The sequence below is a fragment of the Bombina bombina genome, chromosome 1, assembly GCF_027579735.1.
Source record: "Bombina bombina isolate aBomBom1 chromosome 1, aBomBom1.pri, whole genome shotgun sequence".
In the NCBI taxonomy this organism is placed as follows: Eukaryota; Metazoa; Chordata; class Amphibia; order Anura; family Bombinatoridae; genus Bombina; species Bombina bombina.
In genome coordinates, this window is record NC_069499.1 from 1,337,647,248 (window position 1) to 1,337,664,255 (window position 17,008).

At 40.9% G+C, this 17,008-nt stretch overlaps 1 protein-coding gene across 2 annotated transcripts in view; it reads right to left on the reverse strand.

The window, feature by feature from the left end:
* Positions 1 to 8,393: 8,393 nt before the first annotated feature.
* Positions 8,394 to 17,008, reverse strand: part of CMTR2 (cap methyltransferase 2) — a 97,501-nt gene continuing 88,886 nt past the window's right edge. For both annotated transcript variants that reach the window (XM_053702376.1, XM_053702368.1), the window contains exon 2: positions 8,394 to 11,211. In XM_053702376.1, the coding sequence (XP_053558351.1) occupies positions 8,974 to 11,157 (2,184 nt within the window). In that variant the 5' untranslated portion in view covers positions 11,158 to 11,211 and the 3' untranslated portion in view covers positions 8,394 to 8,973. The remainder of the gene's footprint in view (positions 11,212 to 17,008) is intronic.

The window sequence follows — 17,008 nt, forward strand, 5'->3', positions numbered from 1 at the left end:
TGTGGTGCTCTTTGCCACTTCCTGTTAGGAAGGATAATATCCCACAAGTAATGGATGAATCCGTGGACTCGTCTTACCTTTATAGAAGAAATAAAGCTCTATCTAAAACCATAGGCTTGTATATATCGTAAACTGAAGTAATTTCTCCTAGATAATGTTTTGCAATTGCCATACTCTTTTTATTACCCACCCCTGATGCTTATTGCTAGGAAAGGTAACTTTTACCAATGTACACAATGGGCCCTTGTAACGTTACTCATCTGAGTTTCTTAAGAAAATGTTTCAGAATTTTTTTATGAATTACCAAGTCAAAAATCAAACATGGTTTGTATTGTGGGGGGAAAAAACTTTTTAGTTACTGCAACAGCAAATTTACTGCACATACTCTGGTTAAATTTGGCAGGGACAAAGTATTATGGGGTAGAGTATTAAAGGGTTGTGTTTAGCCCTAAATGTTAGGGTAATTGTATACAATGTCGCTTCTCTGAATATCTCCTGTTCAATGCTGCATCACCTTTTCACACATTTTCTAAAAAAGAAAATTCCCTTTACTTGTTCTTGAATTTAATATTTAAATTCTCATAGCAAACTAAAAGGAAATAACACTTTTATGATTTTGGAAGTTAGGGTAAATTTATTAAGAGGAATAGGTTCTGTATAATTTCAGGCACAACTTACCAATTTACTTTGTTTTATTTTCTTGGTATCCTTTGTTGAAGGAGCTGCAATGCGTTACATGGAACTAGCTGAGCACATCAAGTGAGCATATTGTGCAGCAACCAATCAGCTGCCAGTAGTGCATTGCTGTGTCTAAACCTACCTAGGTTTTCTTTTCAACAAATGATACAAAGAGTATAAAGCAAATTAGATAGTAGTAAAATGGAAAGTTGTTTATAACTGCATTCACTGTTTGAATCAAAGAAAATATGTAGATTTTTTTTGTCCCTTTAATAATGGAGCAAGTGTAATGTATTTTAAGGGATTTAGCAATTTTAAAAATGTGCATATCTAAATGGAACACACTGATTTGTGTGGGGTTTAAAAGGGACACTAAACACCAAAAATTTTCTTTAATGATTCAGATAAAGCATGCAATTTTAAGCAACTTTCTAATTTACTCATAGCAAGAGAATAAAGAAAAATTGATATCTGTATTTAAAAAGCAGGAAAGTAAAGCTTAGGAGCGAGCCCATTTTTCCCCCCCAGAACCTGGGTTATGCTTGCTGATTGGTGGCTAAATGTAGCCACCAATCAGCAAGCGCTATCCAAGGTGCTGAATCTAAAATGAGCCGGCTCCTAAGCTTTACATTCCTGCTTTTTTCTTTTTAAAAGACAGAAAGAGAGCAAAGAAAATTTGATAATAGGAGAAAATTTGAAAGTTGCTTAACATTGCATGCCCTATCTGAATCATTAAATAAAAATTTGGATTTAGTATCCCTTTAACCACAAACAAATCTATATGTAGATTGTTTGTATATACAGCTCTTCTGTAAATATTTTACCTATATCTTAAAGCTTGTACTAAATGTCTACTTTGGTATGTGAGTAATTATATGATGGATATGACTTCAGGATGGTTGTAGTGATATAACATGCTACTTAGTATCCAAAATAAAAAAGAATAACCCCAGGCATATAAAACATACAAAGAGCGTAGAAAAATGTGAAAAACATTACTCAAATAGACCCACCAGACTGCCAAATGCATCTTACAAAAATATGGTGAAGGATATACTTTTAATAATAAAAAACACAATTTATGCTTACCTGATAAATTTATTTCTCTTGTGGTGTATCCAGTCCACGGATCATCCATTACTTGTGGGATATTCTCATTCCCAACAGGAAGTTGCAAGAGGAAACCCAAAGCAGAGCTGCAATATAGCTCCTCCCCTAACTCTCATAGCCAGTCATACGACCGAAAACAAGCCGAGAAAGGAGGAACCATAGGGTGCAGTGGTTACTGTAGTTTAAATTTAAAAATTACCTGCCTTAAAATGACAGGGCGGGCCGTGGACTGGATACACCACAAGAGAAATAAATTTATCAGGTAAGCATAAATTGTGTTTTCTCTTGTAAGGTGTATCCAGTCCACGGATCATCCATAACTTGTGGGATACCAATACCAAAGCTAAAGTACACGGATGAAGGGAGGGACAAGGCAGGAACTTAAATGGAAGGAAACACTGTAAAACCTCTCTCCCAAATATAGCCTCCGAAGAAGCGAAAGTATCAAATTTGCAAAATTTTGAAAAAGTATGAAGCGAAGACCAAGTCGCCGCCTTGCAAATTTGTTCAAAAGAAGCCTCATTTTTAAAGGCCCAAGTGGAAGCCACAGCTCTAGTGGAATGAGCTGTAATCTTTTCAGGAGGCTGCTGTCCAGCAGTCTCATAGGCTAAGCGGATTAAGCTTCTTAGCCAAAAAGAAGGAGAGGTTGCCGAAGCCTTTTGATCTCTCCTCTGTCCAGAGAAGACAACAAACCAAGCAGATGTTTGACGAAAATCTTTAGTAGCTTGTAAGTAAAAACTTTAAAGCACGGACCACGTCCAGATTGTGAAACACAAGGATGGAACAACAATCTCTTGATTGATATTCTTGTTAGATACCACCTTAGGTAATAACCCAGGTTTGGTACGCAGGACTACCTTATCCGAATGGAAAATCAGATAAGGAGAATCACATTGTAAGGCAGATAACTCGGAGACTCTACGAGCCGAGGAAATGGCTCCCAAAAAAAAAGGACTTTCCAAGATAAAAGTTTGATATCTATGGAATGAAGAGGTTCAAACGGAACTTCTTGAAGAACCTTAAGAACCAAGTTTAAGCTCCATGGTGGAGCAACCGGTTTAAACACAGGCTTGATTCTAACTAAAGCCTGACAAAATGCCTGAACGTCTGGAACATCTGCCAGACGCTTAACTAGCTGACAATCGTTTTTCCAAACCTTCTTGGAGAAAAGATAAAATCCTAGGAATCCTGACCTTACTCCATGAGTAACCCTTGGATTCACACCAATAAAGATATCTACGCCATACCTTATGGTAAATTTTCCTGGTGACAGGCTTTCGTGCCCGTATTAAGGTATCAATAACTGACTCGGAGAAGCCACGCTTTGATAAAATCAAGCGTTCAATCTCTAGGCAGTCAGCCGCAGAGAAATTAGATTTGGATGGTTGGAAGGACCCTGAAGTAGAAGGTCCTGTCTCAGAGGCAGAGACCATGGTGGAAAGGATGACATGTCCACTAGATCTGCATACCAGGTCCTGCGTGGCCACGCAGGTGCAATCAGAATCACCGATGCTCTCTCCTGCTTGATCTTGGCAATCAGTCGAGGGAGCAGAGGAAACGGTGGAAACACATAAGCCAGGTTGAAAGACCAACTATCAGTGTCGCCTTGGGATCCCTGGACCTGGATCCGTAACACGGAAGCTTGGCGTTCTGGCGAGACGCCATGAGATCCAGTTCTGGTTTGCCCCAACAATGAATCAGTTGTGCAAATACCTCCGGATGGAGTTCCCACTCTCCCGGATGAAAAGTCTGATGACTTAGAAAATCCGTCTCCCAGTGCTCTACACCTGGGATATGGATAGCTGATAGGTGGCAAGAGTGAATCTCCGCCCAGCGAATTATTTTTGAAACTTCTAACATCTCTAGGGAACTTCTTGTTCCCCCTTGATGGTTGATGTAAGCTACAGTCGTGATGTTGTCCGACTGAAATCTGATGTACCTCAGAGTTGCTAACTGAGGCCAAGCCTGAAGAGCCTTGAATATCGCTCTTAGTTCCAGAATATTTATTGGAAGGAGAGACTCCTCCTGAGTCCACGATCCCTGAGCCTTCAGGGAGTTCCAGACTGCACCCCAACCTAGAAGGCTGGCATTTGTTGTTACAATTGTCCAATCTGGCCTGCGAAAGGTCATACCTTTGGACAGATGGACCCGAGATAGCTACCAGGGAAAAGAATCCCTGGTCTCTTGGTCCAGATTCAGTTGAGGGGACAAATCTGTGTAATCCCCGCTCCACTGACTGAGCATGCATAGATGCAGCGGTCTGAGACGTAAGCGTGCAAACGGCACTATGTCCATTGCCGCTACCATTAAGCCGATTACTTCCATACACTGAGCCACCGAAGGGCGCGGAATGGAATGAAGAACCCGGCAGGAATTTAGAAGCTTTGATAACCTGGACTCCGTCAGGTGAATTTTCATTTCTATAGAATCTATCAGAGTCCCTAGAAAGGAAACTCTTGTGAGTGGGGATAGAGAACTCTTTTCCTCGTTCACTTTCCACCCATGCGACCTCAGAAATGCCAGTACTACGTCCGTATGAGACTTGGCAATTTGGAAGTTTGACGCCTGAATCAGGATGTCGTCTAAATAAGGGGCTACTGCTATGCCCCGCGGCCTTAGGACCGCCATAAGCGACCCTAGAACCTTTGTAAAGATTCTTGGGGCTGTAGCTAATCCAAAGGGAAGAGCTACAACTGGTAATGCCTGTCTTGAAAGGCAAACCTGAGAAACCGATGATGATCTTTGTGTATCGGAATGTGAAGATAAGCATCCTTTAGATCCACTGTAGTCATATATTGACCCTCCTGGATCAGTGGTAGGATGGTACGAATAGTTTCCATCTTGAACGACGGAACTTTGTTTAAAATCTTTAGATCCAAAATTGGTCCGAAGGTTCCCTCTTTTTTGAGAACCACAAACAGATTTGAGTAAAAACCCTGTTCCTGTTCACTCCCATAACTAGGAGGTCTCGTACACAGTGTAAGAATGCCTCTCTCTTTATCTGGTGTGCAGATAATTGTGAAAGGTGAAATCTCCCTTTTGGGGGGGAAGCTTTGAAGTCCAGAAGATATCCCTGGGATATAATTTCCAACGCCCAGGGATCCTGAACATCTCTTGCCCATGCCTGGGCGAAGAGTGAAAGTCTGCCCCCTACTAGATCCGTTACCGGGTAGGGGGCCGTTCCTTCATGCTGTCTTAGAGGCAGCAGCAGGCTTTTTTGACCTGCTTACCTTTTTTCCAGGTCTGGTTTGGTCTCCAGACCGTCTTAGATTGAGCAAAAGTTCCCTCTTGTTTATTATTAGAGGAAGTTGATGCCGCACCTGCCTTGAAGTTTTGAAAGGCACGAAAATTAGACTGTTTGGCCCTAGATTTGGACCTTTCCTGAGGAAGGGCATGACCTTTTCCTCCAGTGATATCAGCAATAATCTCCTTCAAACCAGGCCCGAATAGGGTCTGCCCCTTGAAGGGAATGTTAAGCAGCTTAGATTTTGAAGTCACGTCAGCTGACCATGATTTAAGCCATAGCGCTCTGCGCGCCTGTATAGCAAAACCAGAATTCTTAGCCGTTAGTTTAGTCAAATGAACAATGGCATCAGAAATAAAAGAATTGGCTAGCTTAAGTGCTCTAAGTTTGCCAAGTATGTCATCCAATGGAGTCGCTACCTGTAAAGCCTCTTCCAGAGACTCAAACCAGTACCCTACAGCAGCAGTGACAGGGGCAATGCATGCAAGGGGCTGCAGGATAAAACCTTGTTGAATAAATATTTTCTTAAGGTAACCTTCTAATATTTTATCCATTGGATCTAAAAAAGCACAACTGTCCTCGACAGGGATAGTAGTACGCTTTGCTAGAGTAGAAACTGCTCCCTCCACCTTAGGGACTGTCTGCCATAAGTCCCGTGTGGTGGCGTCTATTGGAAACATTTTTCTAAAAATAGGAGGGGAAGAGAACGGCACACCTGGTCTATCCCATTCCTTATTAATAATCTTTGTAAACCTTTTAGGTATTGGAAAAACATCAGTACACACCGGCACTGCAAGTATTTATCCAGTCTACACAATTTCTCTGGCACTGCAATGGAATCACAGTCATTCAGAGCAGCTAAAACCTCCCTAAGCAACACGCGGAGGTGTACAAGCTTAAAATTTAAATGTAGAAATATTAGAATCAGGTATCTTTCCTGAGTCATTAACATCACCCACTGACTGAAGCTCTCTTTCCTCAGCTTCTGCATATTGTGAGGCAGTATCAGACATGGTTCGTAAAGCGTCAGTATGCTCTGCATTTTGTCTCACCCCAGAGCTATCTCGCTTACCTCTAAGTTCAGGTAGTCTGGCTAATACCGCTGACAGTGTATTATCCATGACTGCCGCCATGTCTTGTAAAGTAAACGCTATGGGCGCCCTAGATGTACTTGGCGCCATTTGAGCTTGAGTCCCTTAAGCGGGAGTCAAAGGGTCTGACACGTGGGGAAAGTTAGTCGGCATAACTTCCCCCTCGTCAGATTCCTCTGGTGATAACATTTTTTAAAAGACAGAAAATGATCTTTATTGCCTAAAATGAAATCAGTACATTTGGTACACATTCTAAGAGGGGGTTCCACCATGGCTTTTAAACATAATGAACAAGGAGTTTCTTCTATGTCAGACATGTTTATACAAACTAGCAATGAGACTAGCAAGCTTGGAAAACACTTTAAATCAAGTTAACAAGCAAATATAAAAAACGGTACTGTGCCTTTAAGAGAAACAAATTTTGTCAGAATTTGAAAAACAGTGAAAAAATGCAGTAAATCAAACGAAATTTTTACAGTGTATGTAATAGACTAGCAGAGCATTGCACCCACTTGCAAATGGATGATTAACCCCTTAGTTAAAAAAAACGGATCAAAAAAACGAAATAGACTTTTTTTAACAGTCACAACCAACTGCCACAGCAAGCTGTAGCCCTACCTTCCTCAATAAACGACTTTGGAAAGCCTTTGGGCCCTTTAGAGATGTCCTATAGCATTCAGAGGGCCTTTGAGGGAATCTGGATGTCTTAGTTTGTCATTTTAACTGCACAAAAAACGTTAAAATAGGCCCCTCCCACTCATATTACAACAGTGGAAAGCCTCAGGAAACTGTTTCTAGGCAAAATTTAAGCCAGCCATGTGGAAAAAACTAGGCCCCAATAAAGTTTTATCACCAAAGCATATATAAAAACGATTAAACATGCCAGCAAACGTTTTATATTGCAATTTTATAAGGGTATTACCCCTGAGAGTAAGCATGATACCAGTCGTTATTAAATCACTGTATTCAGGCTTAACTTACATTAATCCGGTATCAGCAGCATTTTCTAGTGTTTTCCATCTCTAGAAAAAATTATAACTGCACATACCTGATAGCAGAATAAACTGCACGCCATTCTCTCGCTGAAGTTTTACCTCATCTGTGTAATCCCCTCAGACATATGTGAGAACAGCAATTGATCTTAGTTACAACCTGCTAAGATCATAGAAACCTCAGGCAGATTCTTCTTCTATTTACTGCCTGAGATAAAATAACACAACTCCGGTACTATTTAAAAATAACAAACTTTTGATTGAAGAAAATAAACTAGCTATATTTAACCACTCTCTCTTACGACCTCCTTGCTTGTTGAGAGTTGCAAGAGAATGACTGGCTATGACAGTTAGGGGAGGAGCTATATTGCAGCTCTGCTGTGGGTTTCCTCTTGCAACTTCCTGTTGGGAATGAGAATATCCCACAAGTAATGGATGATCCGTGGACTGGATACACCTTACAAGAGAAATATTTAATTGGAGTAAGTCAGTGTGCGTTGCTATATTACAGCTAGACACACATCTTAGTGTATGCAACATAATGCCTACATCCCATAAAGAATGTGCATAGCTGGGATAACCTTAAGCCCTTGGCTGTTATATGGATGGGGGGCAGCCCAGATTGCAAACAGGGATAAAATAAAAACAACAATCTTTAGCTATGATCATATTAAGTTCATTGTAAAGTAACAGTGCTGTAAAAATGTTTCTTTAAAAAGATAGATAATCCCTTTATTACCCATACACATTTGCATAACCAACATGGTTATATTAATATACTTTTTACATCTGATTACCTTGTAGCTAAACCTCTGCAGATTGCCCCCTTATCTCAGGGCTTTTTACAAACTTGCATTTTAGCCAATCAGTGCTGACTCATGAAGAACTCCACAGGAGTGAGCACAATGTTATCTATATGGTACACATGAACTAACGCTATCTGGCTATGATAAGCTAATAAAATGCATAAGAGCAATAAGAGGTGGCCTGTAGAGTCTTAGAAACAGGCAGAAATGTAGTGGTTTAGAGGTTATAAAGTATACATTTATATAACAATGTTGGTTGTGCAAAGCTGGGAAATGGATATTAAAAAGCGTTCTTTTTAAACAATAATATATATTTTTTTAAAAGTAGACAGTCCCTTTAAATATTGTCTTTCGACCACAAAAAAAGATCAACATTCAAAATTGAATAATCTCAGTGCAAAGATGTCACTTCGATAATTTTTTTTAACAAACTTTGTATTTTTGTTTTTAAAGGTTATAGAATAGGCACACATTTATTGAAACCCAGAGAGAGACGAGCTTTATTGATGGTGATGCTATTCTATCATACACCTTATATACTATTTTAAACCACACAGAGCACTTTGTTGTTAAAAGAAAATTGAGCATACCAGCTCTTTTAGATATTTAAAAAAAAGTGTGTGTAATGTAACCAAAATTCTATTTGAATTACTTGATCAACATACAAAAAGAATAACGAGCAAGAAACATCATGGTTAAGGTTTCTTCTCAAATCAACATAAAAAGATTTAAAAAAAAAGCACTTAATTTAAAATAAGTATAATAGATTTTGCATTGAATTAGTTACCTATGTATAGATACCTTTTAAACATAGGGTACAAAAATAAAATTAATAATATAGATCCAATTCAAGAAAAAATGCTATTATAGAACAATACCTTCTAGAATAAGGGCACATTTTACAATATATTAACTTAAAATGTTGGCACAAAGTATTGTCTAAGAGCACTATACAGTAATCATTGGCATATTCATCTCTGAGTTAGTCCCCTTTGATTAATTGCTGGGAATGTCAAAGTTTGATGTTTACCCAATAGCTTAGCGTTGCAAGCCTATGTTTTTTGTCCATAATACTGAGCAATCAAATGCAGCTTATGCTTGATAATAGCAGAATTGAGGTCCCACACATAATCTAGAAAAGATTTCTTCAGCAGAATGTCCATAGGTACAAACTCCAACACCTGTAGGGATGAATCTGTGCTAATCAAATAGTCTATGTGCTGTTTTAGCTGCTGAATTTGATAGATGACAGAATTTGGTGGAATCTGAAATCCATAAAAGAGCAGCAAAGCATTTCTTCCAGGTACAAGGTTTGCAGTGAGATACACAAGGGAGAAAGACTTGAAGCAGTTATACAATACAAAAAGAATGCCTGCTGTGAACCGTGTGAAGCACGACAAAACTGGAAGCACTAACGTGTCATCAGTCCGCATCTGCTGCAGTGCTTTGAGGATCAAGTCAAGGAAATGATGCTGATAAGTTGGGTCCCCATCATAAAGGAAAGAACCACAATTGTAAGATATTTCACTTTCTAGAAAACTGGCTTTTATCTGTCTTTGAATCAGAAAATGAAATACTGAATGAGCTCCACAAACTATGATGTTCTGATGGTTCACATCTTTTGCTAATAACTCAGAGACTACAGCTTCTTCAGTAAAAATGCAGCATGATGGGCATGGTGGTGGTACAAAAGGGTTTGTAGACTCTCCATTATAACAACCTTCAAAGGTTTCATTTAACCTTTTCAAGAGCTCATTATCACAGAAAGAAGAACTGCAAATTTTTGGAATCCTCTTTCCTTCCAGAAGGTACCACTCCTCTTTTAGACTGCACGATGAGCCTTCCAAAAACCAGCCAAAGCAATTGTTGTATTGAACATGGTCTTCTAACCAAGGACTAAGATAACCTCGAGTCACTTTTTCAGCCCATGTCAAAGTTTCCAGCTGCTTCCTTTCATTGTAGGTGTCCGTCCTGCGATTACGGATTCCAGCCCATCGTGTGCTCAAGCTACAATCAACTACAGGCTCTCTCACCAACCAATGCTTTCTGGAAATGTATTTTATTTCAAACTTCTGGATGTAGTAGGAAACTGCAAATTCACGTAATGCATTTATTCTTACTTTATCTTCCTCTCCCATATTCGGAAAGAGACTGAGATTTTCAGTAATGGTATCTGCTTGATGTTTGTAGAAAAATGAACAGCAGGTCACATGGCATCGCAAGAATGATTCTGGGAGACATTTTTTAGGAAAGAGAGACTTATTTACAATTTCAGTCTCAAAATTCTGAATCATCTTTGTAAGTAGATCTTGGACAGCCTCTTTGCCTAAATAATCTAGACATACCACATAGACTTCAGAATTCCCAGCTTTGCTTGTTCCAGGTTTAATAACATGTACACAGCGGAAGCAGCAGTTCAGGAGATACATGATATTGACTGAAGAATGTTGAAAGAGGGTAAACATCTTCAAAACAAAAGATCCTCCTTGACTAAGCATTAGTAGACAAGTAACCACTTCACAATAATGTAGAGGGTAAACAAGAGATTCTTGCTCACCAGGGTTGCCTTGACAGTCAAAACTTCCATCTGCTGTGATTAAATGGACAGCAGACATATTGCTGATGAACTGCTGCAAGCCAGTAAGATATTTTAAAGTCATGAGGTCCCCAGTGTTATCTGGGCCAAAATACCACCATGCCAATGTATTTGCTATAAATCGATCATCAGAAATCATAACTAGTCCATCATTAGCTTCATGATAAGGATTTAAAGTGTTAGCTACCCAGTTCCAATCACAGTGCACATCATGTGTTTTCAGGTAATTGTTTAAGCTTGCAATAAAAGCACCTGGAGCCTCACATAGGTGTATTGTATTTAACTCATGGCCCCAAAGAGCTTCGTTCGGAATCAGTGGGTAAGTGCAAATTATTTCACGGAATTTACACCAAGCTTGTGTGCAGAGCTCTGCATTAGCATATCTCCGCACTTCAGGCACAATTTTTCCTGCCTTGTTAGTAAAACATGTATGTTTATGCCAGTCGTCCAACTTCTTGTCGCTTAAGAGATTCTTTTTTTTGTTCAGACAGTCTTTAAACATCATAAGTTCACCAAATTCCTCATGCGCAGAGCTGAAAGCCTCTGAAACACTTGGAAGATTCCAATCTGGTTCTTTAGCATATGTGAATTGTTTATTAAACAGACTCTGGATCTCAGTAGGAATATCATATCTGTACATGGTCGCCTTCCACAATCTGCACAGTTTTCTGCTTGATGCAAGCCCAAACTATTACTAAAAAAGAAGAACAACAACATTATTCATCAAGATGAAAAAACATAATTTATGCTTACCTGATAAATTTATTTCTCTTGTGGTGTATCCAGTCCACGGATCATCCATTACTTGTGGGATATTCTCATTCCCAACAGGAAGTTGCAAGAGGACACCCACAGCAGAGCTGTCTATATAGCTCCTCCCCTAACTGCCATATCCAGTCATTCGACCGAAAACAAGCAGAGAAAGGAGAAACCATAGGGTGCAGTGGTGACTGTAGTTTAAAGTTAAAAAATACCGGCCTTAAAATGACAGGGCAGGCCGTGGACTGGATACACCACAAGAGAAATAAATTTATCAGGTAAGCATAAATTATGTTTTCTCTTGTAAGGTGTATCCAGTCCACGGATCATCCATTACTTGTGGGATACCAATACCAAAGCTAAAGTACACGGATGAAGGGAGGGACAAGGCAGGTACTTAAACGGAAGGTACCACTGCCTGTAAAACCTCTCTCCCAAAAATAGCCTCCGAAGAAGCAAAAGTATCAAATTTGTAGAATTTTGAAAAAGTATGAAGCGAAGACCAAGTCGCCGCCTTGCAAATCTGTTCAACAGAAGCCTCATTTTTAAAGGCCCATGTGGAAGCCACAGCTCTAGTAGAATGAGCTGTAATCCTTTCTGGAGGCTGCTGTCCAGCAGTCTCATAGGCTAAGCGGATTATGTTTCTTAGCCAAAAAGAAAGAGAGGTTGCCGAAGCCTTTTGACCTCTCCTCTGTCCAGAGTAGACAACAAAGCAGATGTTTTACGAAAATCTTTAGTAGCTTGTAAGTAAAACTTTAAAGCACGAACCACGTCCAGATTGTGTAATAGACGTTCCTTCTTTGAAGAAGGATTAGGACACAAAGATGGAACAACAATCTCTTGATTGATATTCTTATTAGATACCACCTTAGGTAAAAACCCAGGTTTGGTACGCAGGACTACCTTATCCGCATGGAAGATCAGATAAGGAGAATCACATTGTAAAGCAGATAACTCGGATACTCTACGAGCCGAGGAAATAGCTACCAAAAACAAAACTTTCCAAGATAAAAGTTTGATATCTATGGAATGAAGAGGTTCAAACGGAACTCCTTGAAAAACCTTAAGAACCAGATTTAAGCTCCATGGCGGAGCAACAGGTTTAAACACAGGCTTGATTCTAACTAAAGCCTGACAAAATGCCTGAACGTCTGGAACATCTGCCAGACGCTTCTGCAAAAGAATAGACAGGGCAGAAATCTGTCCCTTTAAGGAACTAGCTGACAATCCTTTTTCCAAACCTTCTTGGAGAAAGGATAATATCCTGGGAATCCTGACCTTACTCCATGAGTAACCCTTGGATTCACACCAATAAAGATATTTACGCCATATCTTATGGTAAATTTTCCTGGTGACAGGCTTTCATGCCTGTATTAAGGTATCAATGACTGACTCGGAGAAGCCACGCTTTGATAAAATCAAGCGTTCAATCTCCAGGCAGTCAGTCTCAGAGAAATTAGATTTGGATGATTGAAAGGACCTTGTAGTAGAAGGTCTTGTCTTAACGGCAGAGTCCAAGGTGGAAAGGATGACATATCCACTAGATCTGCATACCAGGTCCTGCGTGGCCACGCAGGCGCTATCAAGATCACCGATGCTCTCTCCTGCTTGATCTTGGCAATCAGACGAGGGAGCAGAGGAAACGGTGGAAACACATAAGCCAGGTTGAAAGACCAGGGCGCTGGTAGAGCATCTATCAGCGTCGCCTTGGGATCCCTGGACCCGTAACAAGGAAGCTTGGCGTTCTGTCGAGACGCCATGAGATCCAGTTCTGGTTTGCCCCAACGATGAATCAATTGTGCAAACACCTCCGGATGGAGTTCCCACTCCCCCGGATGAAAAGTCTGACGACTTAGAAAATCCGCCTCCCAGTTCTCTACACCCAGGATATGGGTAGCTGATAGGTGGCAAGAGTGAATCTCTGCCCAGCGAATTATCTTTGAGACTTCTAACATCGCTAGGGAACTCCTTGTTCCCCCTTGATGGTTGATGTAAGCCACAGTCGTGATGTTGTCCGACTGAAATCTGATGAACCTCAGAGTTGCTAACTGAGGCCAAGCCTGAAGAGCATTGAATATCGCTCTCAGTTCCAGAATATTTATTGGAAGGAGTGAGTCCACGATCCCTGAGCCTTCAGGGAGTTCCAGACTGCACCCCAACCTAGAAGGCTGGCATCTGTCGTTACAATTGTCCAATCTGGCCTGCGGAAAGGTCATACCTTTGGACAGATGGACCCGAGATAGCCACCAGAGAAGAGAATCCCTGGTCTCTTGATCCAGATTTAGTAGAGGGAACAAATCTGTGAAATCCCCATTCCACTGACTGAGCATGCAGAGTTGCAGCGGTCTGAGATGTAGGCGTGCAAACGGCACTATGTCCATTGCCGCTACCATTAAGCCGATTACTTCCATGCACTGAGCCACCGAAGGGCGAGGAATGGAATAAAGAACACGGCAGGAATTTAGAAGTTTTGATAACCTGGACTCCGTCAGGTAAATTTTCATTTCTATAGAATCTATCAGAGTCCCTAGGAAGGAAACTCTTGTGAGGGGGGATAGAGAACTCTTTTCCTCGTTCACCTTCCACCCATGCGACCTCAAAAATGCCAACACTATGTCCGTATGAGACTTGGCAATTTGGAAGTTTGACGCCTGAATCAGGATGTCGTCTAAATAAGGGGCCACTGCTATGCCCCGCGGCCTTAGGACCACCAGAAGCGACCCCAGAACCTTCGTAAAAATTCTTGGGGCTGTAGCTAGCCCAAAGGGAAGAGCTACAAACTGGTAATGCCTGTCTAGGAAGGCAAACCTGAGAAACCGATTATGATCTTTGTGTATCGGAATGTGAAGATAAGCATCCTTTAAATCCACTGTAGTCATGTATTGACCCTCCTGGATCATAGGTAGGATGGCACGAATAGTCTCCATCTTGAATGATGGAACTCTGAGGAATTTGTTTAAGATCTTTAGATCCAAAATTGGTCTGAAGGTTCCCTCTTTTTTGGGAGCCACAAACAGATTTGAGTAAAATCCCTGTCCCTGTTCCTCCTTTGGAACTGGATGGATCACTCCCATAACTAGGAGGTCTTGTACACAGTGTAAGAATGCCTCTCTCTTTATCCGGTTTGCAGATAATTGTGAAAGGTGAAATCTCCCTTTTGGGGGGGAAGCCTTGAAGTCCAGAAGATATCCCTAGGATATAATCTCCAACGCCCAGGGATCCTGGACATCTCTTGCCCACGCCTGGGCGAAGAGCGAAAGTCTGCCCCCTACTAGATCCGTTACCGGATAGGGGGCCTTTCCTTCATGCTTTCTTTTTGGCCTGCTTACCTTTGTTCCAGGTCTGGTTAGGTCTCCAGACCGTCTTGGACTGAGCAAAAGTTCCCTCTTGTTTTGCATTAGAGGAAGTTGATGCCGCACTTGCCTTGAAGTTTCGAAAGACACGAAAATTAGACTGTTTGACCCTTGATTTGGACCTATCCTGAGGAAGGGCATGACCTTTTTCTCCAGTGATATCAGCAATAATCTCCTTCAAACCAGGCCCGAATAGGGTCTGCCCCTTGAAGGGAATGTTAAGCAGCTTAGACTTTGAAGTAACGTCAGCTGACCATGATTTAAGCCATAGCGCTCTGCGCGCCTGGATAGCAAAACCAGAATTCTTAGCCGTTAGTTTAGTCAAATGAACAATGGCATCAGAAACAAAAGAATTGGCTAGCTTAAGTGCTCTAAGCTTGTCAAGTATGTCATCCAATGGAGTCGCTACCTGTAAAGCCTCTTCCAGAGACTCAAACCAGAACGTCGCAGCAGCAGTGACAGGAGCAATGCATGCAAGGGGCTGTAGGATAAAACCTTGTTGAATAAACATTTTCTTAAGGTAACCCTCTAACTTTTTATCCATTGGATCTAAGAAAGCACAACTGTCCTCGACAGGGATAGTAGTACGCTTTGCTAGAGTAGAAACTGCTCCCTCCACCTTAGGAACTGTCTGCCATAAGTCCCGTGTGGTGGCGTCTATTGGAAACATTTTTCTAAAAATAGGAGGGGGAGAGAACGGCACACCTGGTCTATCCCATTCCTTAGTAATAATTTCTGTAAACCTTTTAGGTATTGGAAAAACATCAGTGCACGCCGGCACTGCATAGTATTTATCCAGTCTACACAATTTCTCTGGCACTGCAATTGTATCACAGTCATTCAGAGCAGCTAAAACCTCCCTGAGTAACACGCGGAGGTGTTAAAGCTTAAATTTAAATGTAGATATATCAGAATCAGGTTTCATCATCTTCCCTGAGTCAGAAACATCACCCACAGAAAGAAGCTCTCCTTCAGCTTCTGCATATTGTGAGGCAGTATCAGACATAGCTCTTAAAGCATCAGTATGCTCTGTATTTCGTCTAACTCCAGAGCTATCTCGCTTTCCTCTAAATTCAGGTAGTCTGGCTAATACCGCTGACAGTGTATTATCCATGACTGCCGCCATGTCTTGTAAAGTAAACGCTATGGGCGCCCTAGATGTACTTGGCGCCATTTGAGCGTGAGTCCCTTGAGCGGGAGTCAAAGGATCTGACACGTGGGGAGAGTTAGTCGGCATAACTTCCCCCTCGTCAGATTCCTCTGATGATAAATTTTTTAAAGACAGAATATGATCTTTATTGCTTAAAGTGAAATCAGTACATTTGGTACACATTCTAAGAGGGGGTTCCACCATGGCTTTTAAACATAATGAACAAGGAGTTTCCTCTATGTCAGACATGTTTGTACAGACTAGCAATGAGACTAGTAAGCTTGGAAAACACTTTAAATCAAGTTAACAAGCAAATATAAAAAACTGTACTGTGCCTTTAAGAGAAACAAATTTTGTCAGAATTTGAAAAACAGTGAAAAAAGGCAGTAAATCAAAAAACTTTTTACAGTGTGTATAATAAGCTAACAGAGCATTGCACCCACTTGCAAATGGATGATTAACCCCTTAGTTCAAAAAACGGATCAAAAAAACGATAGACGATTTTTAACAGTCACACCAACTGCCACAGCCTTGCTGTGGGCCTACCTTCCCCAACAAACGACTTTGGAAAGCCTAAGAGCCCTTTAGAGATGTCCTATAGCATTCAGGGGACTCCTGGAGGAAGCTGGATGTCTCAGTCTGTAAAAGTTACTGCGCAAAAAAGCGCTAAATTAGGCCCCTCCCACTCATAGTAACACAGTGGAAAGCCTCAGGAAACTGTTTCTAGGCAAATTTAAGCCAGCCATGTGGAAAAAACTAGGCCCCAATAAAGTTTTATCACCAAAGTATATATAAAAACGTTTAAACATGCCAGCAAACGTTTTATATTGTAAATATAAAAGAGTATTACCTCAGAAAGTAAGCATGATACCAGTCGCTATTAAATCACTGTATTCAGGCTTACCTTACATAAATTTGGTATCAGCAGCATTCTCTAGCATTCACATCTTCTAGAAAAATCTAAACTGCACATACCTCATAGCAGGATAACCTGCACGCCATTCCCCCGCAGAAGTTATCTCTCTCTTCAGTCATGTGTGAGAACAGCAATGGATCTTAGTTACAACCTGCTAAGATCATAGAAACCACAGGCAGATTCTTCTAATTTTCTGCCTGGAACAAAATAGTACAACTCCGGTACCATTTAAAAATAATAAACTCTTGATTGAAGCAAAATAACAGCTACATTTCACCACTTCTCTCTTACTACCTCCATGCTTGTTGAGAGT